The sequence below is a fragment of the Triticum aestivum genome, chromosome 7D (assembly GCF_018294505.1).
Source record: "Triticum aestivum cultivar Chinese Spring chromosome 7D, IWGSC CS RefSeq v2.1, whole genome shotgun sequence".
In the NCBI taxonomy this organism is placed as follows: Eukaryota; Viridiplantae; Streptophyta; class Magnoliopsida; order Poales; family Poaceae; genus Triticum; species Triticum aestivum.
In genome coordinates, this window is record NC_057814.1 from 83,044,502 (window position 1) to 83,068,370 (window position 23,869).

Below are 23,869 nucleotides of genomic sequence, written 5' to 3' on the forward strand. Positions count from 1 at the left end.
ATTTGTCACTCCAAGTATCGGAGAGGTATCTCTGGGCCCTCTCGGTAATGCACATCACAATAAGCCTTGCAAGCAATGTGACTAATGAATTAGTTGCGAGATGATTACGGAACGAGTAAAGAGACTTTTCGGTAACAAGATTGAACTAGGTATGAGGATACCGACGATCGAATCCCGGGCAAGTAACATACCGATGACAAAGGGAATGACGTATGTTATCATGCGGTTTGACCGATAAAGATCTTCGTAGAATATGTAGGAACCAATATCAGCATCTAGGTTCCACTATTGGTTAATGACTAGAGATGTGTCTTGGTCATGTCTACATAGTTCTCGAACCCGTAGGGTCCGCACGCTTAACGTTCGATGACAATTTGTATTATGAGTTGTGTGTTTTGGTGACCGAAGTTTGTTCGGAGTCCCGGATGGGATCACGGACATGACGAGGAGTCTCGAAATGGTAGAGAGGTAAAGATTGATATATTGGACGGTTATGTACGGACACCTGAATGGTTCTGAAGAGGTTCGGGGATTTTTTGGAGTACCGGGAGGTTACCGGAACGCCCCGGGAAAGTTAATGGGCCTCATGGGCCATAGTGGAGAGAGCGAGGCATGCCATAAGAGGTGGCGCCCCCCCCCATGGCAAGTCCGAATTGGACAAGGGGTGGGGGCGCGGCCCCCTTTCCTTCCCCTCTCCCCCTATTTCCCCTTCGCCCCTCTCCGTTGGAAGGAAGGGGGAGCCGACTAGGACTAGGAGTCCTAATGGGACTCCCCCCACTTGGCGCGCCCCCTAGGGCCGGCCACCTCCTCCTCCCCTCCTTTATATACGGGGGTGGAGGGCACCCCAAAGGCACATCAATTGTTCTCTTAGCCATGTGCGGTGCCAACCTCCACAGTTTACTCCTTTGGTCATAGCGTCGTAGTGCTTAGGTGAAGCCCTGCGCGGATCACATCACCATCACCGTCACCATGCTATCATGCTGCCCGAACTCTCCCTCGAACCTCTGCTGGATCAAGAGTTCGCAGGACGTCATCGAGCTGAACGTGTGCTGAACTCGGAGGTGTCGTACGTTTGGTACTAGATCGGTTGGATCGGGAAGACGTTCGACTACATCAACCGCGTTAACCTAACGCTTCCGCTTTTGGTCTAGGAGGATACGTGGACACAATCTCCCCCTCTCATTGCTATATATCTCCTAGATAGATCTTGCGTGAGCATAGGATTTTTTTTTTTGAAATTGCATGCTACGTTCCCCAACAGTGGCATCTGAGCCAGGTCTATGCGTAGATGATATGCACGAGTAGAACACAAAGATTTGTGGGCGATAATAGTTATACTGCTTACCACCAACGTCTTACTTTGATTCGGCGGTATTGTTGGATGAAGCGGCCTGGACCAACATTACATGACCACGTTCATGAGACCGGTTCTACCGACGTGCTTTGCACACAGGTGGCTGGCGGGTGTGTGTTTCTCCAACTTTAGTTGAATCGAGTTTGACTACGACCGGTCCTTGTTGAAGATTAAACAACACACTTGATGAAAAATCGTTGTGGTTTTGATGCATAGGGTAAGAACGGTTCTTGCTAGAAGCCCGTAGCAGCCATGTAAAACTTGCAACAACAAAGTAGAGGACGTCTAACTTCTTTTTGCAGGGCATGTTGTGATGTGATGTGGTCAAGGCATGATGTGATATACGTTATTGTATGAGATGATCATGTTTTGTAAAAGTTATCGGCAACTGGCAGGAGCCTTATGGTTGTCTCTTTATTGTATGAAATACAATCGCCATGTAATTTCTTTACTTTATCACTATGCGGTAGCGATAATCATAGAAGCAATAGTTGGCGAGACGACAACGATGCTACGATGGAGATCAAGGTGTCAAGCCGGTGACAATCGAGATCATAACGGTGCTTTGGAGATGGAGATCAAAGGCACAAGATGACGATGGCCATATCATGTCACATATTTTGATTGCATGTGATGTTTATCTTTTACGCATCTTATTTTGCTTAGTACGGCGGTAGCATTATAAGATGATCCCTCACTAAATTTCAAGGTGTAAGTGTTCTCCCTGAGTATGCACCGTTGCTACAGTTCGTCGTGTCGAGACACCACGTGATGATCGGGTGTGATAAGCTCTACGTTCACATACAACGGGTGCAAGACAGTTTTGCACATGCAGAGTACTCGGGTTAAACTTGATGAGCCTAGCATATGCAGATATGGCCTCGAAACACTGAGACCGAAAGGTCGAATGTGAATCATATAGTAGATATGATCAACATAGAGATGTTCACCATTGAAAACTACTCCATCTCACGTGATGATCGGGCATGCTTTAGTTGATATGGATCACGTGATGTCTATCTAAGTGGGAGTTCTTAAGTAATATGATTAATTGAACTTTAATTTATCATGAACTTAGTACGTGATAGTTTTTTGCATATCTATGTTGTTGTAGATCAATGGCCCGTGCTATCGTTCCATTGAATTTTAATGCGTTCCTAGAGAAAGCTAAGTTGAAAGATGATGGTAGCAACTACACGGACTGGGTCCGTAACTTGAGGATTATCCTCAATGTTGCACAGAAGAATTACGTCCTGGAAGCACCTCTAGGTGCAAGGCCCGCTGCAGGAGCAACTCCGGACGCTATGAACGTCTGGCAGACTAAAGCTAATGACTACTCGATAGTTCAGTGTGCCATGCTTTATGGCTTAGAATCGGGACTTCAAAGATGTTTTGAACGTCATGGAGCATATGAGATGTTCCAGGAGTTCAAGTTAATATTTCAAGCAAATGCCCGAGTTGAGAGATATGAAGTCTCCAACAAGTTCTATAGCTGCAAGATGGAGGAGAACAGTTCTGTCAGTGAACACATACTCAGAATGTCTGGGGTATCATAACCACTTGACTCAGCTAGGAGTTAATCTTCCTGATGTAGTGTCATTGACAGAGTTCTTCAATCACTGCCACCAAGCTATAAAGGCTTCGTGATGAACTATAATATGCAAGGGATAGAAAAGACAATTCCCGAGCTCTTCGCGATGCTAAAGGCTGCGGAGGCAGAAATCAAGAAGGAGCATCAAGTGTTGATGGTTAACAAGACCACTAGTTTCAAGAAAAAGGGCAAAGGGAAGAAGGGGAACTTCAAGAAGAATAGCAAGCAAGTTGCTACTCCCGGGAAGAAGCCCAAGTTTGGACCTAAGTCTGAAACGAAGTGCTTCTACTTTAAAGGGACTGGTCACTGGAAGCGGAACTGTCCCAAGTATTTGGCAGATAAGAAGGATGGCAAAGTGAAAGGTATATTTGATATACATGTTATTGATGTGTACCTTACTAATGCTCGTAGTAGCGCTTGGGTATTTGATACTGGTTCTGTTGCTCATATTTGCAACTCAAAATAGGAGCTACGGATTAAACGAAGATTGGCTAAGGATGAGGTGACGATGCGCGTCGGAAATGGTTCCAAGGTCGCTGTGATCGCCGTCGGCACGCTACCTCTACATCTACCTTCGGGATTAGTTTTAGACCTAAATAATTGTTATTTGGTGCCAGCGTTGAGCATGAACATTGTATCTGGATCTTGTTTGATGTGAGACGGTTATTCATTTAAATCAGAGAATAATGGTTGTTCTATTTATATGAGTAATATCTTTTATAGTCATGCACCCTTGATGAATGGTCTATTTTTGTTGAATCTCGATCGTAGTGATACACATATTCATAATATTGAAGCCAAAAGATGCAAAGTTAATAACGATAGTGCAACTTATTTGTGGCACTGTCGTTTAGGTCATATTGGTATAAAGCGCATGAAGAAACTCGATGCTGATGGTCTTTTGGAATCACTTGATTATGAATCACTTGATCCTTGCGAACCATGCCTCATGGGCAAGATGACTAAGACTCCGTTCTCCGGAACAATGGAGAGAGCAACTGGCTTATTGGAAATAATGCATACTGATGTATGCGATCCAATGAGTGTTGAGGCTCGCGGCGGGTATAGTTATTTTTTGACCTTCACAGATGATTTGAGCAGATATGGGTATATCTACTTAGTGAAACACAAGTCTTAAATATTTGAAAAGTTCAAAGAATTTCAGAGTGAAGTGGAAAATCATCTTAACAAGAAAATAAAGTTTCTACGATCTGATCGTGGAGGTGAATATTTGAGTTATGAGTTTGGTCTTCATTTGAAACAATGTGGAATAGTTTCGCAACTCACGCCACCTGGAACACCACAACGTAATGGTGTGTCCAAACGTCGTAATCGTACTTTATTAGATCTGATGCGATTTATGATGCCTCTTACCGATTTACCGCTACCGTTTTGGGGTTATGCTTTAGAGACGGCTGCATTCATGTTAAATAGGGCACCATCTAAATCCGTTGAGACGACACCATATGAACTATGGTTTGGCAAGAAACCTAAGCTGTCGTTTCTTAAAGTTTGGGGCTGCGATGCTTATGTGAAAAAGCTTCAACCTGATAAGCTCGAACCCAAATCGAAGAAATGTGTCTTCATAGGATACCCAAAGAAAACTATTGGGTACACCTTCTATCACAGATCCAAAGGCAAGACATTTGTTACTAAGAATGGATGCTTTCTAGAGAAGGAGTTTCTCTCGGAAGAAGTGGGTGGGAGGAAAGTATAACTTGATGAGGTAATTGTACCTTCTCCCGAATTGGAAAGTAGTTCATCACAGAAATCAGTTCCAGTGATGCCTACATCAATTAGTGAGGAAGTTAATGATGATGATCATAAAACTTCAGATCAAGTTACTACCGAACCTCGTAGGTCAACCAGAGTGGTACGGTAGTCCTGTTCTGGAGGTCATGTTACTAGACCATGACGAACCTACAAACTATGAGGAAGCGATGATGAGCCCAGATTCCATAAAATGGCTTGAGGCCATGAAATCTGAGATGGGATCCATGTATGAGAACAAAGTGTGGATGGTTGACTTGCTCGATGATCGGCAAGCCATAGAGAATAAATGGATCTTCAAGAAGAAGAATGACGCTGACGGTAATGTTACTGTCTACAAAGCTCGACTTGTTGTGAAAGGTTTTCGACAAGTTCAAGGAGTTGACTACGATGAGACCTTCTCACCCGTAGCAATTGCCGCATTTTATGATTATGAAATTTGGCAAATGGATGTCAAAAACTGCATTCCTTAATGGATTTCTGAAAGAAGAGTTGTATATGATGCAACCAGAAGGTTTTGTCGATCCTAAAGGTGCTAATAAAGTGTGTAAGCTCCAGCGATCCATTTTTGGACTGGTGCAAGCATCTCGGAGTTGGAATATACGCTTTGATAGTGTGATCAAAGCATATGGTTTTATACAGACTTTTGGAGAAGCCTGTATTTACAAGAAAGTGAGTGGGAGCTCTGTAGCATTTCTAATATTATATGTGGATGATAGATTGCTCATTAGAAATGATACATAATTTCTGGATAGCATAAAAGGATACTTGAATAAGAATTTTTCAATGAAAGACCTCGGTGAAGCTGCCTATATATTGGGCATCAAGATCTATAGAGATAGATCAAGACGCTTAATTGGACTTTCACAAAGCACATACATTGATAAAGTTTTGAAGAAGTTCAAAACGGATCAGTCAAATAAAGGGTTCTTGCCTGTATTACAAGGTGTGAAGTTGAGTCAGACTCAATGCCCGACCACTTCAGAAGATAGAGAGAAAATGAAAGTCATTCCCTATGCATCAACCATAGGTTCTATCATGTATGCAATGTTGTGTACCAGAACTGATGTGTGCCTTGCTATAAGTTTAGAAGGGAAACCAAAGTAATCCAGGAGTGGATCACTGGACAGCGGTCAAGAACATCCTGAAATACCTGAAAGGACTAAGGATATGTTTCTCGTTTATGGAGGTGATAAAGAGCTTGTCATAAATGGTTACGTCGATACAAGCTTTGGCACTGATCCGGATGACTCTAAGTCGCAAACCGGGTACGTATTTATATTTAATGGTGGAGCTGTCAGTTGGTGCAGTTCCAAGCAGAGCGTCATGGCGGGATCTACGTGTGAAGCGGAATACATAGCCGCTTCGGAAGCAGCAAATGAAGGAGTCTGGATGAAGGAGTTCATATCCGATCTAGGTGTAATACCTAGTGCATCGGGTCCAATGAAAATCTTTTGTGACAATACTGGAACAATTGCCTTGGCGAAGGAATCCAGATTTCACAAGAGAACCAAACACATCAAGAGACGCTTCAATTCCATCCGCAATCAAGTCAAGGAGGGAGACATAGAGATTTGCAAAATACATACGGATCTGAATGTTGCAGACCCGTTAACTAAGCCTCTTCCACAAGCAAAACATGATCAACACCAAGACTCCATGGGTGTTAGAATCATTACTATGTAATCTAGATTATTGACTCTAGTGCAAGTGGGAGACTGAAGAAAATATGCCCTAGAGGCAAGAATACAGTTATTATTTATTTCCTTATATCATGATAAATGTTTTTTATTCATGCTAGAATTGTATTAACCGGAAACTTAGTACATGTGTGAATACATAGACAATACTGAGTGTCCCTAGTATGCCTCTACTTGACTAGCTCATTAATCAAAGATGGTTAAGTTTCCTGACCATAGACATGTGTTGTCATCTGATGAACGGGGTCACATCATTAGAGAATGATGTGATGGACAAGACCCATCCTTTAGCTTAGCATAATGATCGTTAAGTTTTATTGCTATTGCTTTCTTCATGACTTATACATATTCCTCTGACTATGAGATTATGCAACTCCCGTATACCGGAGGAACACCTTGTGTGCTATCAAATGTCACAATGTAACTGGGTGATTATAAAGATGCTCTACAGGTGTCTCCAAAGGTGTTTGTTGGGTTGGCAAAGATCGAGATTAGGATTTGTCACTCCGAGTATCGGAGAGGTACTCTGGGCCCTCTTGGTGATGCACATCACTATAAGCCTTGCAAGCAATGTGACTAATGAGTTAGTTGCGGGATGATGCATTACGGAACGAGTAAAGAGACTTTCCGGTAACGAGATTGAACTAGGTATGAGGATACCGACGATCGAATCTCGGGCAAGTAACATACCGATGACAAAGGGAATGACGTTTGTTATCATGCGGTTTGACCGATAAAGATCTTCGTAGAATATGTAGGAACCAATATGAGCATCCAGGTTCCGATATTGGTTATTGACCGGAGATGTGTCTCGGTCATGTCTACATAGTTCTCGAACCCGTAGGGTCCGCACGCTTAACGTTCGATGACGATTTGTATTATGAGTTTTGTGTTTTGGTGACCGAAGTTTGTTTGGAGTCTCGGATGATATCACGGACATGACGAGGAGTCTCGAAATGGTCGAGAGGTAAAGATTGATATATTGTAAGGTTATGTACCGACACCGAAATGGTTCCGAAGAGGTTCGGGGATTTTTCGGAGTACCGGGAGGTTACCAGAACCCCCCGGGAAAGTTTAATGGGCCTCATGGGCCATAGTGGAGAGAGGAAGGCAGGCCACAAGAGGTGCCCCCCATGGCAAGTCCGAATTGGACAAGGGGTGGGTGGCGCAGCCCCCCTTTCCTTCTCCCTCTCCCCCTCTTTCCCCTTTCCCCCTCTCCGTTGGAAGGAAGGGGGACCCGACTAGGACTAGGAGTCCTAGTGGGACTCCCCCCACTTGGCGCGCCCCCTAGGGCCGGCCACCTCCTCCTCCCCTTCTTTATATACGGGGGCGGGGGGCACCCCAAAGGCACATCAATTGTTCTCTTAGCCATGTGCGGTGCCCCCTCCACAGTTTACTCCTTAGGTCATAGCGTCGTAGTGCGTAGGCGAAGCCCTGCGCGGATCACATCACCATCACCGTCACCACACCATCGTGCTGACGGAACTCTCCCTCGACCCTCTGCTGGATCAAGAGTTCGAGGGACGTCATCGAGCTGAACGTGTGCTGAACTCGGAGGTGTCGTACGTTCGGTACTAGATCGGTTGGATCGTGAAGGCGTTCGACTACATCAACCACGTTAACCTAACGCTTCCGCTTTCGGTCTACGAGGGTACGTGGACACACTCTCCCCCTCTCGTTGCTATACATCTCCTAGATAGATCTTGCGTGAGCGTAGATTTTTTTTGAAATTGCATGCTACGTTCCCCAACATTTCCTTCCCACCAGAAAATGAGAGGAACCCTAGATCTAGGCGCTTTGTTTGCCGCCCAAAAGTGGGAGAGGTTGGACTCGCCATCGAGAATCGGAGCGAAGGGGCGATATCGAGGTTCTGTAGCGGGTGGCTCACGGCGGATATCCGCGCCACCCACGTGTCGCCCATCCGCCAGTGTCCCATCGTGCACCACAGTCGATCGTGCATCAAGGAGCCCAATTACACAAACGTGGGGGAGGCACACATGTGCATGTCTCCCTCATATGTGTTGGTGTCATCCAAGGAGGTGCGGGCGGAGGTGGATTGCCGACTGGCGAGCATGATATACGTGACATCATCCTCTTTTTCAATCGCCTCTCATATATAAGTTCGCTTTGCGCATATAATCCGAAGAGGCCCCCTAAGATTGGTCACCCCTGGACTCTACAAGATCGCCACCAGAAAGTAGAGAATGGAGATGAAGGAGCCCCAGAAGGAGAAGTGGATCCATTCGGTCCCCCGCCTGACGTCCCCACCCCAACTACAGGAGTTCATTGCTCTCACATAGGGTATCTCCCAGGTTGCGCTGACCCTGGACCAGGATGATTCCATCTCTTGGCGGTGGACCCCCAATGGTACCTACTTCACTGCTTCGGCCTACTCGGCCGAATTCTATGGAACCTTCCCCAGGTTCTCTCCAGTCACACGTGGAATCCAAGTGCAAGTTCTTCAACTGGCTCATGCTCCATGGAAAGATCCTCACGGCGGACATGCTGGCCGTTCGCGGCGAGCCGCATGACCCTCGAGCCTTGGAGACGACAATTCACTTGTGCCAGGACTGCCCGTTTACCATTTTTGTTTGGTTCCACGTCCAGGCCTGGATTGGGGAGGCCCCTGGGGCCACACCCACGCTGCCCCCTCCCATGGGGATGACTGGTGGGACTTGCTCACCGCCACTTTGTCCAAAGACAACAGAAGAAGGCTTAGCGACCGCTTCCTCTACACCATCTGGAACATCTGGAAGGTGCGCAACCGACGTATCTTCAATGAAACTCGCCTCACTCACCTCGAGGTCATTGCTCTCGCCTTTGATGACACCAAGCAGAGGACCCTGCCTTTTGGTCGGGCACAGGTGGCAGCCAGTATTGGTTGATTCGAGCTAACTTGCGGGATGGTTAGGGGTTTTTGTTAGGTTTCCCACCAGAAAGACATGTTATCTGTGTACATAAACATTATTTTCTTCGTCTAATATGAAAGGCAGTGCTCTTGCCGGTTCTCCGAAAAAGAAAATCCCTGCTCAGTTTAAGTGAGTTGAAACCATGCAATTTATTCTTTTGAATCTTCGCTGGAATCGATCGCCGCTTCATATATAATGCCTGTTAGTCTACTCAACCTAAGTTTGCTCTGTGTTTGTATGCCAATCCCTGCAAATCAATTGCTTTTTTTTACGGAAAGGCCTTCATGGCTAGCTTTGTTAATTATCAAATAATGCTTACATCGCCTACAAATCAATTGCTTAACTGAACATATATTATTTTCTCAAAACATTAACAGGTGTAAAAGATTAGCCGGGGTGCCCTCCGTTTTCGCGCTAATGCGAAATGATTTTCGCGCGAAAAAACGGCGCGCGCGGCTAACTTTTTGGCGGTAAGGCGAAACGATCTTGGCGCGATTCATCCGAAACATCTTGGCGCTAAAAGGCGAATGAAAAGGAAATCCCTTCCTCACAAGAGAGAGCGGTTGCGGAGTTCCAAATTCCAATCTCTCGAGGAAGAAATGGAGCCATGGGAGTAGAGCGAGGGAGGGAGCGTCAAGAGGCCGACGGTCCCGCCTGTGGCCGCACTCGGCGCCGAACTCCTGGGGAAGGTACTACGCCGCCTCCCCGACATGGCGTCGCTCGCCAGCGCCGCCTGCGTCTGCAAGCGCTGGGGCCGCGTGGCCTCCGACCCCGCCGTCTTCCGCCGCTTCGGCTCCCTCCGCAGGCCCCCGCTCGTCGGCGTCCTCGTCACCGACCGTGGCCGCGAGAAGTTTCCCCTTTACTACCATGATACCTGCTTCATCAAGGCGCCCTCTCGCAACAACCCCGAGCTGGCCTCCGCCGCGGCGAACGGCGACTTCTACTTCATGCACCACCCCGACGTCGACGACGACGACGAGTGGCGCCTCCGTGGCTGCGACGGCGGCTTCCTCCTCTTCTCCCTCGGCCGCTACAGCACGGACCTCGCCGTGTACGACCCTCTCGACCGGACCGCCGTCTTCTTCAAGCCGCCCCACGACTTCCGCCCGTTCCGCTACGCCATCGTCGCCGACGAGGCCGACGCCTCGTTCCAGGTCATCGCCATACAGCCCGACCCCTGGGGCGACGATGCCTCGGTCGTCTTCTCCTCCCGCACGCGCAGCTGGGTGGAGAACGGCTCGGTGCGCTACAGATTTGCCTGGCCCTACACCGACGGCATTGCCGCCGGGCGGTTTGCCTACTGGCGGTCCAACACCAAGAAGGATTGTTATTGTGAACCGAAGGAGGAGATATTGGTGGTTGACACGAAGACCATGGTGTGGTCGTACATGACCGCGCCGGTGCCGGTCGGCGAATCGTACTGCGTGGCGCACATGCCGGAGCACGGCGGGCTGTGCATCGTGTCCAGCAAAGAGCAACGCGTGCTGCTCTGGGTCAGTGACGCCAATGGTGGATGGGTGGTCAAGAAGGAGGTCTCGCTGCTGAATCACTTTCCCTACTTGAAGAAGCTTCGTCGTGACCAGTGGATGAAGAGGGTGCGCATCCTGGCGATGAGGGCCGGCTATGTTTACATGGAGTTCTGGTCCATAAGGAAGACCGACTCCTATCTTCTTGTGCTCAACCTCAACACCGTCAAGCTGGAAATTTTTCTGAACAATGGGCTCAACAATGAGGATAGGCCTTACAGAGGCCCTGCTTTTCCGTTCTTTTTGCGGATGGCACCTCTGCCTGCCGCAGATGATGACAAGAAGCTTCAAGATGCTTGATGCATGGAGTAGGTAATCTCCTATTTGTTAGATTTATTTCTCTTGTTTCTACTTCAGGATGCCTGATTGCATTTAGCATGTAATCTACTACTACCCCTGTTTTTAAATATAAGATGTTTTGGCGGTTTAAATTGAACTGCCAAAACGTCTTATATTTAGGAACAAAGGATGTATTTGTTAGATTTACTTATCTAGTTTCTACTTTGGTCGATCTAGATATTTAACTACCTGTGCAAATTGCTCACCAAGCCACTCGGATAATGATGTTCTCTGTTCTGAAAATTGCATAGAGTTTCTCTGTTCTGAAAATTGCAGAGTTTATCTGTTCTGAAAATTGCATAGAGTTTCATGAATTTGTTAGTATTATAAATAGTTGTACAATGCATGTTTTGTTACTAGGCACTCCAGCTTCCTTGGTGCCTACCAGTTTCCTAGATTATTTTCCTAGAACTCACAATATTCTAAAATCTGTTGCTTTATTTATGACTTGTTCACTTCAATGAATGTGCCCCTATTTTCCAGATTTTTGTTTGGAAATCACCACCATGTAGACGTAGAAGTTGATTTGTTTTCAGAAGCTGTTGATTTAATTATTAGGCTACTGATATACTGATCAAAAGTTTAAGAAGGGACTACTCAGTTGTTTATTAGTACTACATGATTTGCTTTTCTCAGATGTTACAAACATATCATGAGAGTTAAGTGATTACGTCTTGAAATGGCACCATCATTTCAGATAGCTGATTTTTTTTTCTTGTTGCTATTTCTTTTGTCATTTGAGACTTCACTTATAGTCTGTAGTTAGCAGCTGAATTCTTTAAGGATACATCAAGGCTTGGAATTGGATAATTTGCACCCTTGTGTATGCTTCACTATATTTCTTCAGTTATCTTAGTAAAAATGGCACACTTAAGTTACATCATTGTTCTTTACCGAACAATTTTGTAGAATGCTCAGGTATTAGATTACTTTGGAATGCATGAATCATGATCAAATCGTCAAGCATGCTTCCCAATTTCTGTGTATGTAGTAGTGAAGAAAAATGATGTGTTTCTCTATCAAGTGACTTTAAGGTCATCAATGCATATTAGTTTCTACATTTTCATGCATAGCCATAAAAGAATCACCATATGTGCTCTGAAGGTAATAAATCAAGAGCTTTGAATTTCAGGTCAAGTTGGTAGAAGTAACTTAATTTGGAGCGTGAGGTGTCATCCACTCATCCTTTTGAAAGGGAATTGCAGCAGTTGTTTGGTACGGAGTACATCTTTTCCGATTGACATGGGAATGGAAGCGTGTAGCTATTTTGCAAGCCATATATGGTCTATTTTGTGGAAATAGCTTCAATGTAATCTGAATTTAGTCCCTTTCCGGTCATGAGACCTGTTTGATGTTAGTTAAATGAAACTTCAACTAAGATGGTTTAATTTAATTTTGGTTTTGTGCTTGTGTTTCATGTTAATTAGACCAGCATGGCATCATAATTCAGTTGGGGAGTAGAGCTCTACATTTTTTATACTAGTCTACTGTTTTTTATAGAAATGCTAATATGACATAAACCTGTAGAATTGCTAGGAATGCATTATGGCTTTCGACCGCATGTCCCGTGGTAATTGTTATAAGAAATCTAGAAGTTATCCATGATGTGTACATAGTTTAATCCCACATTGCCAGTGAAGGGAGAGCTACTTTACTCTCCTTTACAGCACGAGGAAAGAGAGTAGAACGTGCACACTCGCTCATGACACACGCATGGTGGTGTGTGTGAATTGATTTTGATTTTGAACTAGTTGAGAGCTGGACATACAAGGGTTGAATGCCCGAGCTTCTGACTAACTGCTATGACTACTTTATCTTCAGTGGACGACTATGTCGTCTCCACTGACCACTGCCATGGCTTCCAATGCTGCACACTAGACCTTTTTGCGAACTCTATGTGTTGTTCATCTCCTTGTTGGCATGCACATTTGATTCATGTGTGCATATGTTTCGATGTTCCTAGTTCGTGGTTTGTGATTTGTCTTGTCAGCGCGTTCCTTTGTTGGGTTGCTGTCACGGATCTCACCGACATTGTCATCGCCTTGGGCGCTGCAGCCATTGATGCGAATCCCTTCCAGCGAACTATCGAATGCCAGTAGATACGTAGCAAATGTGTAGCATATTCAGGTTTCTGTCGATATAGTTTGTCTTGTGGTTCTTGTAGTTTTTGCTGTAGTGGCCTTTTGAGTAGTTGTTCTGATTCTAGGATTAAGGTGACCTGGCCTCTCAAACTTCTGCGGACCTGCCCAGACCACGCGTGTCTGTTTTGAGTTTTGACCTGAGTATTTGACAAAAAACTACCACATTAAGGGTTGCCGTCTCACAGAACTACCACATTTAAAAAAGTGATTGATAACTACCAAAAATTTCTAATTTTGTGACTAAAGACTATCACTTTGAAAAATGGCTAGTTTGGACGATTTAAACACATTTATGACATGCGAGACCCACCTGTCAGGGCTGACGTGGCAGCAAAGTCAACTCCGTTTTTTTACCGTTAAGCTGACCGTTATGACAGGTGGGGCCCACATGTCGGTCCCTTCAAAAAAATAAAAACAAACAGGTCCCTATAACTTTAAAAAAAACAATCAAATCCTTGCAAGTTTTATAAAAAAGCAATCAGGCCATTTTTAGTTTTTTAGAAAAAGCAATCAGGTCCCTGCCGACGAGCTCGTCGCTGGAGCCGGCTGGCATTGGTCTGGCGAGCTCGAGGGCGTGCCAGCTCCTGTGTGCAGAGCGGCCGAGCTCCAAGTGCCGCATAGCCCCGTTCTGGAGGTGTTGCACGCGACACGGTAGGGCTGGAGGGTTGCCGCAACCACGGCGGGCGACGCCATGCCCATCTAGCTCCTTCCGCTACTGCTTGCCACTGCTGCTCCTTCCCGCTGCTTGCCACCGCCGCTGCTGCTCTTTTCCCGATGCTGCTGCTTGCGGCTGCTGCTCTTTGCCATTGTTGCTTGCCGCTGCTCCTTGCGACGGCTGCTCTACTCCGGCAGCCACGGTACCGAGGCCTAGGCAGCAGCAGCAGCACGGCGAAATTCTCGCCGATGTCGCCCATATTGCCGTGGTCGACCAACTGCGCATCAGAGCTAACCTGGGCGAGCGTAGGAGTTGGGGAAGGGGACGACTGAGTTTGGGCGTGGCGGTGGCAGGCATGGCCGTGGTGGCTCGATGTAGGCTTGGCGGCGGCGACGCTGGTGAGAGTGGCATGGCCATGGTGGCTCGGGATAGAGAGTTCAGGGAAGAGAGATAGAGAGAGGAAGAAGAAGAATGACGTGTGGGCCCCAGCTGTCATAATGGTCAGCTCAACGATCAAAATAAACGGAATTGACTTTGCCGCCACGTCAGCCCTGACAGGTGGGTCCCGCATGTCATAAACGTGTTTAGATCGTCTAAACTGGCCATTTTTCAGAAGTGGTAGTTTTTAGTCATAAAATTAGAAAGTTTTGGTAGTTATCAGTCACTTTTTTGAATGTGGTAGTTCTGTGGGACGGCAACCCCTAATGTGATGGTTTTTGTCAAATACTCTTTTGACCTCCCATATTTTCTGCCAAACAACCACACCTCTCAAATAGTCCTCTTCACTTTAAGGCATTTTGACGAGCACTTTATGTGCAACCTCGTTAGAGCACGTAGCACCCACCGACTTGGCGGTGGCTGGACCTCCAACGCGCAACCATTTTTCTTTTTTTTTGTGTGTGGTGGTGGCGAGCTCCACAGGCACGGGCACCCCCTGCTCCTCCCATGTGCGCTTTGGGCCGGCCCATGTGCGGGGCGGGCGCCCCTATTTTTTTTCTTTCCTGTTATTATTTTTTGCTTCATTAAGAAATGTTTCGGGATTTCAAAATTAAAAATGAATTTTACAGGTTCTTGAATTCAAAAAATGTTCTCAAATTTAAAAAATATTTGCGATTTCAAAAAATGTTTATGAATTTGAAATACTGTTCGCGAATTTAAAAAATGTTCATGCTTTTTAAAAAGTTTAGGAATTCAAAAAATATTCACGAATTCAAAAATGTCCATGAATTTCAATATTAATCAGATGGTCGTAATATATTAGCAACATTTGGATTGCCCCCTTCCTCTTTTTATTCACTTTATTACTTATATTCTAGACTCTAACCCTATGGTTTATTCTTTATGAAATATCATATAAAATAGAAGGTATGAAATACCATATAAAATAGAATGTACAAGAAATGGATATAATGAAATTATTGATTCGATCTTACGACCTAATTTATCTGATTAATGTATCAACAACCAAACCACCCATTTTCTGAAAAAGAATGAGCATGGTCTTGTTCAAATTCAAAGGGGTCCTAATCTTCAACCCGTTATGTGCTTGAGTACAATTTCCCGGAGTAAGCACTGTGGCTTGTTTCCAATGCTCAGCAGCTCAGCACTAAACCAACTGTAAAGCAAAATAACCAATCAGACTTTAAACACCACAATATCCACTCGCCCCTTGAAATGAGATCTAGAAATCGCATGCCGCAGAACAACAGTTTACAAAAAATACCAGGCATACATAATATGGAGACCCAAAGCTTGAGAGATGGTTAAGCTGACGATTGTCAGTTTTGTAAGTCCTCTTGAAAACGGTCAAGAAAATAAAATTGTAGTAGCAATTAGCATAATAATGTATTATTGTAATGAATACTTAAGCACAAGGCCAGAGCGAGGTTTGTCGCAATAGCCATATGCCGCCGCTTCACGCTTTCTAGCTGCGTCAAACTTTACTCTGTACTCATAATCCTATTTTTATTTTAGATGCAATTTAAATTAGTCTTTGGATACAAATCACCAGAATGTATATTCTTCCTCAATATGCTATTGAGAGGAAAAGGATTTAATCCTTTATAAGAACTAAAGTTTTCATTGGAATATAAAAATAAAAAACTTAAGAATGCCTTAAGTATATCATTTCAAATTCAGTTATTAATAGAACGAATCACGCTTTTACCAGAAGTCTATTACGAAGGAGGTGACACCATCTTCGTTTAGAAAAATCTGCTTCTCTTCGCACCACCCCTTCATCCAGCTCGTCTCAGGCGAGTCGTCGCAGCATGTCAGCGAGCACAAGGCCTTGTACCTGTGCTTCCAGAGCTCGCTGTCGTGGTCGGCCACGAGGCACCTCAGCTCCGTGCAAGTGCTCGCCACCCCCAAGAGGTCCAAGACGTCGGCGAGCCTCGCCAGGACTGCCAGCGTGACGTCGCCGGGGAGCGACACGAACGCGTTCTCACGGCACAGCACCACGTCGTTCTCACGGCAAAGGTCGACGAGGGCGCCCCGGCACAGCTTCTCCGCGAGCTCCCTCCAGAGCGCGGGCAGCCCGCAGGCGCCGACGCCCGCCAGGGCGCGCGCCGTGCCGTCCAGGCCGCCGGACATTAGCGGCGCCGCGGCGAGCGCGTCCACGCACGCCCAGTGCACTCCTGGTCCTGGGTCTGGCAGTGCGAGCCTGGGCACGCACACGTAGAACACGATCCGCATCCCGTGCGTCCGCATCCTCAGCGCGACGGCGGCGTCTGGCAGGCGCGGCGCGGCGTAGACGAGAGGCAGGGTCGAGGCCGTGGCGCCCACCCGCCTCGGGACCCGCCGGTGCTTCGGGACGCCGTGGGCGTGGGGCGCGAAGCCGGCGTCGAGGAAGGCGGCGTGGACGACGACTATGAGGCGGCCGAGGAGGCGCTCCGCGTCCCACCGGCGGGCGTCGATTACCCGGTGGAGGGGCGAGGTCTCCGCGATGGCCATGGCGTGACCGATGATTTCTAGGAGTTGTGCGCGTGGGATCTAATACAAGTGACGGCGTGCTGGATGCATGGATGGAACTTGGAGCGGCGGGCCAGCTAGGGCAAAGGCAGGAATGCACGAGCAAGACGAACGCGCGGCCTGACATCTCTTGACCAGGCAAACGGAGCCCGTCCAGCCCACCTCGTCGCACGGCCGCCTCTCTTTGGTTCAGGCCTCCTTTAGAGCAACTCTAGCAGACCCCGCATCCCGCCCGCCCGCAAAACGCGTTTACAGTTCGTGCAAAATCATTTTTGCGGGCTGGCTCGGGCTGGCACAGATGCAGACCCCCCAAACGGATTTGTAAAAAAGTATATTCGCGGAATATGCCTTTTTACGGGTCGGCTTTGCTGGGTCTGCTCTTTGTGTTGCTGCATCCCGCATATCATCAGCCCGCAAATATCAAATCCAACATAATTCAACAATCGAAAACAAACTGAATTATTCAAATCAAACATAATACAATAATCATTCGCATTACAAATAATTATTCAAATCACCGTAGCAAACTTAAATAATGCAATACAAAACTTGTCATGAATACAAATACAAATGAATACAAAAATTAGTCATTGTCCAGCCCTTTGCCAATGGTGCTCAATGAGATCTTTCTGAAGTTGAAAGTGTGTGCCTGCATTTTCAATCTCCTTGTATGTCTGAAGAAAAGCTCTAATGTGGTTTCGGTCTAGCTGGTTTGACACGGCTACCCATATTGTCGTAAAAGAATTCTAAGTTCATTCCTCTCTCATCTTCAAAAATCATATTGTGCAGAATAACACAACATGTCATGATGTTCTTCAAAGTTTTCTTATCCCAAAAACGAGCAGGACCACGGACAATGGCAAACCTAGATTGCAAAACACCGAATGCTCTTTCAATGTCTTTTCGAGCCGCCTCTTGCACCCTTGCAAATTCACATTGTTTTTTTGTTTTGGGTTCTTTGATGCTCTTGACAAATGTGCACCAAGGAGGGTATATACATCTGCGAGATAGTACCCCTTTGTGTATTCATGCCCATTGATAGTGTAGTTGCAAGCAGGAGCATCACCACTAGCAAGCCTAGCAAACAAATGAGACCGTTGCAACACATTGATATCATTGAGAGTGCCCGGCATACCAAAAAAGCAATGCCAAATCCATAAATCCTCGGATGCTACGGCCTCTAGCACAATTGTTGCATCACGAGACTTGCCACAATACATTCCTTGCCAAGGCTTGGGGCAATTTTTCCAATTCCAATGCATACATCAATGCTACCTAGCATGCCAGGCCAACCTCTCCTCTCATTAGATGCCATCAATTTCTTTGTGTCATCTTCATTGGGTGCCTGAAGATACTCAGGACCAAAGACACGGACGATCACTTTCGCAAATCTATGCATAGACTCAATTGTGCTATCTTCACCAATGCGAAGATACTCATCGGCATAGTCAGCCGGAACGCCATATGCAATCACCCGCATAGCTGCGGAGATTTTTTGATATGCACTAAATCCCTTTAAGCCCGCGACATTCCTTCTTTGAGTAAAATACTGGCAATTTGCCTCGCAAGCTTGAACAAGTTTCACAAAGAGGGATCGGCGCATTCGGTACCTTCTCCGGAAGAGGTGCGGAGGATATGTAGGATTCTCCGTGAAATAGTCTTGCATCAACATCTCGTTCCCAAGATGGCGATTCTGAGGAATGCACAGACGCCCGACAGTCGATCCTCGCCTCCTCTTTCGGTGCGCGCCATGACTAATGTTTGCTGCCGAAATGTCACAAGCATGGTCTCAACATCCGAGTCGCCCGAATCGGACGAATCGGAGAGCAAGAACTTCTCGCACGGGCTCAACTCCATCTACACGCACACCGGCTCGTCAATCAACTACACAGCTCGCAAAAATCACAAAAAAGGACTAACCGATGGCGGGTGATCCCGGGCGGCGACGAGGGGGCGCGCTCGACGGTGGTCGATCCCCGGCGGCGGCGACGACGGGGGGCGGCTCTTCTCGCCGGATCCGGAGGGGCAATGCAGCGGCTCGGTGCGGGAGGGTGTGGGGCGGCCCCGCAGCGCGATTCCGCCCGCATATATGGCCGGAATCGCCGGCGGCGGGCGGAAGCAAGGGCGGGCGGCGGCGGAAGGAGGGGGAAAAGAGCGCGGGGCCGAAATGTCCCTCCCGCCAACTGCTTCTCTCTGATGCAGGGCACCGCAGCCGCGAGGGGGAAACCCGCGTTTTCCCGGGTTGGGGTCGAGAATTTGACGCGCCCCTCAAATTTTTTTGCGGGCCGGAGCGGGATGCAGGGTCTGGTCGGGCAGGTTTTCCGGCCCGTATCCACATTTTGACGGTTATTTTGCGGGTCGGGGACGGATGCGGGGTCTGCTAGAGTTGCTCTTATGTGGTGCTCAGGCCTCCCCAGCTTTCTTCTCTTTGGTTGACGTGGCCCAAGTAAAACTAACCAACGCTTTAAAAAGATCAAGATCAATTGTGTATGGCAGCATCGTTAAGGAGATCAAATCAACTTCAGCCCAATTCATGTCTCGTACTTTCATTTTCGAGGGACCTGAGACTAATATTAAGGCACATAGCCTCGCTAAGCACGTTTTAGGACTTTTTTTAGGACGTCATTTGTGGCTCCTCGAACCTTCGGACTTTAATTGTATTCCAATGTATTTGGATTATGATAATTAAATAAAGTGTGTTTAGACTAAAAAAAAGCTAAACAAGGCTCGACCTTAAAAAAAGGCTAAGACCATCTCCAATAGATGATGTATTTTATATTACCAAACTATTGTTGGAGTAAAATATACATTATTAAAAAATGCTTTTTTACATCACCAAAAACGTAAAAATACGTCAAGGCTCCAAAGCTGAACCTATTCTTGTCTATGAACTTAACTATCGAAACTGAATTTACTGTCGAAACGTACAAAATCGAACAAAATTGGAGTGGCTAAACTAAATTAAAATGGAGCATCCGAAACCGAACCTAATCGAAGCGGCTGGTACTAGTACCGAACCCAAAACTGAACGCTGCTTGTTCGTCATCCGCTCGCACGTTCGTCGTCCAGCCCGGCTTGCTTCTCGTCGTCTGCTCACACGTCCGCCGGTGCTGGATCAGTGGTTTTATTCGTGTTGGGGAGGAGCACTAAAGGGCAGTGGCGGAGCCAGGAAACTTGGACGAGGGGGCCAAGTGGTGTCAAAATAGGTTGGGGAGGGCCAAACAATAGGACAATAGGTTTTAAGCAGAAAATGATCACTCATTCTACATTGTTCATCAACAATTTAGCAGCAAATTTCAGATGTTAGGGGGGGGGGGGGGGGGGGGGGGGGCAGGGCCCCTGCTGGTCCCTTGTCTCCGCCATTGCTGAAGGGTGCCGTTGGGATCAAGCACGGCCGGAGCTCCGACGGTTCGAGATCGGGCACTGGCAGGGCGACCAAGGCTTCAGTGGCTCAGGATCAAGCACCGGCTGGGAGACCAGGGATCGAGGCTGGCGGGGCGGCCGAGGCTCCGGTGGCTCGGGATCGAGCACTGGCGGGGAGGCCGGGGATCCGGCATCTAGGGATCGAGCACTGGTGAGGAGGCCGGGGATCCGGTATCTAGGGATCGAGCACTGGTGGGCCGGTCATGGCTCGGGTGGCTCGGGATCGAGCATCGGCGGGGCGGCCGGGGCTCCGACGGCCATCCAGGGTTGCCAAGGTGGAGCGGCGGTGGCAGAGGAGGGGGGGGGGGGGGTGGCTGCAATGGCGTTTTTACTCCGGCGTGGCGAAATGATGGCAATCGGCTCCCCCTTGCCCATTTGTGGTCATGAGAACAACAACCTCTTCCCCAACATCAGTGCCATTCAAACCGGAGCAACAATCATAAGCTTGGCACCATGGCAGGTACCATTAAAAGCTTTACAATTTTCTCGACTTGGCTCCCGTGTTCAGCCTAGGTGGCAAGATATTGCTGACGTTTAACACAACAGCAAAAACGAAGAATTGTACTAGTACATCATAATACACATGGTTTCCATAATTACACTCTTCTCATACACGAAAAATATTAGGCCAACTTTCAACAGGTTGCTGTACTATCTTTTTCATGGCATCTGCTTATCCCCTCCCAAAGGAGATCAGATCCCTTATTCACAGACTGACGCTTCAATGCCAGGCCTGTTCTGTTATTATTGTATCTTCTTGATTAACATCTGCATATATCTCCTTCCGAAGGAGATGAGATCCCTCACTCACAGCTGCTTCTTAGCCAGATCTTTGTTCTGCTCAATGTACGGGTAGGCTCTCTGGTACTGCAGTATCGCCCAGACGAGGTGCCTCCAGGAGAACTCAGGCCAGAGGGGGTCTGGGTTCTGCAGATGGCTAAACGTCGTCTGCCACAGGAGGAAGTTGCTCAGCCGGGTCTCGCCCGAGGTCCGGATCACGATGTCCGGGTCTGGGCAGCCGGCGGTGTACATGTGGCGATCCAGGTCGGACACCGAGATATCCGAACATGTGGCGATCCAGGTCGGACACCGAGATATCCGGACACCGATACTGCTTCGATACGCGTATCCCCTTTTCTTATTTAAAAAAAAAGAAAAAAAATCAGATACGCTGGCGATACGCTAGCGATACGGCTGGGACACGGCGAGCGCAGAACTACGTTGCACCGATACGGCGATACCGATACGGCGATACGAGTACGGCGATACGTGATACGGCAATTTCTAGAAACAGCAATATGCGATACGGCAAGTATATATATAGATAATTAATAAAATTACATGTTCTACTTCTATAGACAGCAGCAACATCATCAGCAAGTAATAATTTAATCCCACAAACATCAACAAGTAGCACCACAGCAAGCATACACGTAAGCCAGCAAGCAACCAAACATGAAGCACACATCAAAATCAAGCAGCCAAGCATACATCAGATCCAAATTAATATAGTAATACTACTACCTAATGAAAGCCAGCAAGCAGCCAAGCATACATCAAGATCAAGCACACATCAGTACATCACTAGGGGCTCGAGGTAATTGTTCTTTACCTTTCGAGTTGCACGGCAGTGGAGAAGAGAAGAAGACGCAGGCAAAGAGGCGATTCCAGGGGGTGGGGGCGCCGGCGGTGAGCCGCTCTTGGCGGAGGAGGAGGAGGCAGCGCCGGCGGTGAGCCGCTCTAGGCGGAGGAGGAGGCAGCGGCGGCGGCGGCCCTGGGTCGCCCTCGAACCCTAGGTCTCAGTGTAGTCGACCAGAGAAGAGAGGACGCGAGAGAGGCAGAGGAATAGGTCGTGGTCGTGGCCTCATGGGCTATTGGGCTCGCTCAGGCTGCGTTCTGCGCCTACGAAGCACCGATACTTCAGAAGTTGCCGTATCGCCGTTCAGAACGTCTCCGATACTCCGATACGCCCGATACTGCTTCGATACGCGTATCCCACAAGTATCCCCTTTTCTTATTTAACAAAAAAGAAAAAAAATCAGATACGCTGGCGATACGCTAGCGATACGGCTTCGATACGTTCTGCGCTCACCGTGTCACAGCCGTATCGCTAGCGTATATCTGATTCGTGCATAAATTTGAACGCAACCGTGATCTTTAAGCAACATATTTAGCTTCAAATTTATGCAGATGTAAGGTACTTTAATAATCTGATTCGTGCCTGAATCTCGTTCCGAGTACAAGACAGAGAAAATATTAGCAAACAATAAGCACGTACGCACTCGCATCTAGAAACAATAAGCACGTACATCCGCTTGTGGAGTCAGATGAGAGAGCGGTGATTGGGTACAGTACACGGGGAAAGAAGAGAAGTCCCATGACATTTGGGCACGAACTAACCTTGACTGCTCCGGTGGATCTGGCCCTGCTTGGCAGCTGGCCGAGGACTTCCCGCTGGAGGTCCTTGAGCTTTTCTGGTCACCGGCGGCGCAGGGGCAGGGGTGGTAGAAGGAGGCGCTAGGGGATGGGGTTAGGGCGAAGGAGGAGGACAGGGTTAGATCTGGTGGGGCGAACCGTGAGGGGAGAGCGGTGGGGGCAGGAGTTGGTTCTGGAAGCGGTGCGTGAGGCCACCAATATTTGGCTAGCCCGCGTGTTGGCGCGCCCACGGTTCGAGCCGAACCAATCGCCCGTCAATTTTTGGTAAGCGCCAATAGTTGGCTTGCCAATTTTTGGCTGCAAACCAATTAGGCTCGTAGTCCCATCGACCCATTCCATAGGTCGGGCGTCAACCCCCATTTTTCTTTTTTGAACACAGCAGCAGCACACAGCGGCGGATCCAGGATTGAAGCAAGCCCCGGGCCCAAAAATTTTTTTCGGCGCGAGAGAAAAACTTAACATCCATCAAGCTAGCTATAGCTACCTCAAATATGACTCAATTGCACCAAAAATTTAGAATTTAAACTCAATGCTTAGAGACACAACAAAATTGATAAAAAAGATGACAAAAACTACGAACAATACGTGCAGTAAAAAGAATACCAAATCAATGGCTTGCTTCATCAGTGTCTTCCATAACTTAATCAACGGTGGAAGAAGAGCCAACACCTTAGACAAATGAAAAGCCAACATCAGTGTCTTGATCAAGTGAAATTAAATGTTCGACAGCAGCAATGGACCATAAGCGGTATTGTGGTAGCAAATCCCAACATTATAGCAGTCTAGCAGATCAAAAATATTCAGAAAACAAGTTATAGCATCTGATGGCCAGCCACTTACCAATCCTGGGCAGCAGAGAGCAGGAGCTGGCAGAGCGGGCGAGGCGGCGAGCTGGGCTGCGCGTGGCGGAGAGCAGGAACTAGCAGAGCGGGCGAGGCGGTGAGCTGGGCTGCGCGAGCGGCGGAGCAGGGCAGCAGGGGAGCAGAGGACGGGCGACGGGGCGAGCAGCGGAGCAGGCCAGGCGGACGAGCGGCGGAGGTCGCACCGGCGGCCGT

At 47.6% G+C, this 23,869-nt stretch overlaps 3 protein-coding genes across 4 annotated transcripts; 1 reads left to right on the forward strand and 2 right to left on the reverse strand.

The window, feature by feature from the left end:
* The first annotated feature begins 9,845 nt into the window (after window positions 1-9,845).
* On the forward strand, window positions 9,846-12,597 carry LOC123170250 (uncharacterized). Of its 2 annotated transcripts, none has more exons than XM_044588079.1 (2): window positions 9,846-11,158; window positions 12,322-12,597. In XM_044588079.1, the coding sequence occupies exon 1, from the start codon at window positions 10,035-10,037 to the stop codon at window positions 11,148-11,150; it is 1,116 nt and encodes a 371-aa protein (XP_044444014.1). In that variant the 5' UTR covers window positions 9,846-10,034; the 3' UTR covers window positions 11,151-11,158; window positions 12,322-12,597. The 2 variants fall into 2 exon arrangements, with proteins under 2 accessions (XP_044444014.1, XP_044444013.1); XM_044588078.1 differs by having other exon boundaries at window positions 9,848-11,162.
* A 2,795-nt stretch (window positions 12,598-15,392) lies between these two features.
* On the reverse strand, window positions 15,393-17,042 carry LOC123169452 (uncharacterized). The gene is made up of 2 exons (XM_044587333.1): window positions 16,153-17,042; window positions 15,393-15,600 (listed from the first exon to the last, which is right to left on the reverse strand). The coding sequence occupies exons 1-2, from the start codon at window positions 16,935-16,937 to the stop codon at window positions 15,516-15,518; spliced, it is 870 nt and encodes a 289-aa protein (XP_044443268.1). The 5' UTR covers window positions 16,938-17,042; the 3' UTR covers window positions 15,393-15,515.
* A 3,776-nt stretch (window positions 17,043-20,818) lies between these two features.
* Window positions 20,819-23,153, reverse strand: LOC123170857 (uncharacterized). The gene is made up of 3 exons (XM_044588587.1): window positions 23,120-23,153; window positions 22,779-22,986; window positions 20,819-21,510 (listed from the first exon to the last, which is right to left on the reverse strand). Exons 1-3 carry the CDS (start codon window positions 23,151-23,153, stop codon window positions 21,186-21,188), a joined length of 567 nt encoding a protein of 188 aa, XP_044444522.1. The 3' UTR covers window positions 20,819-21,185.
* Window positions 23,154-23,869: the final 716 nt, after the last annotated feature.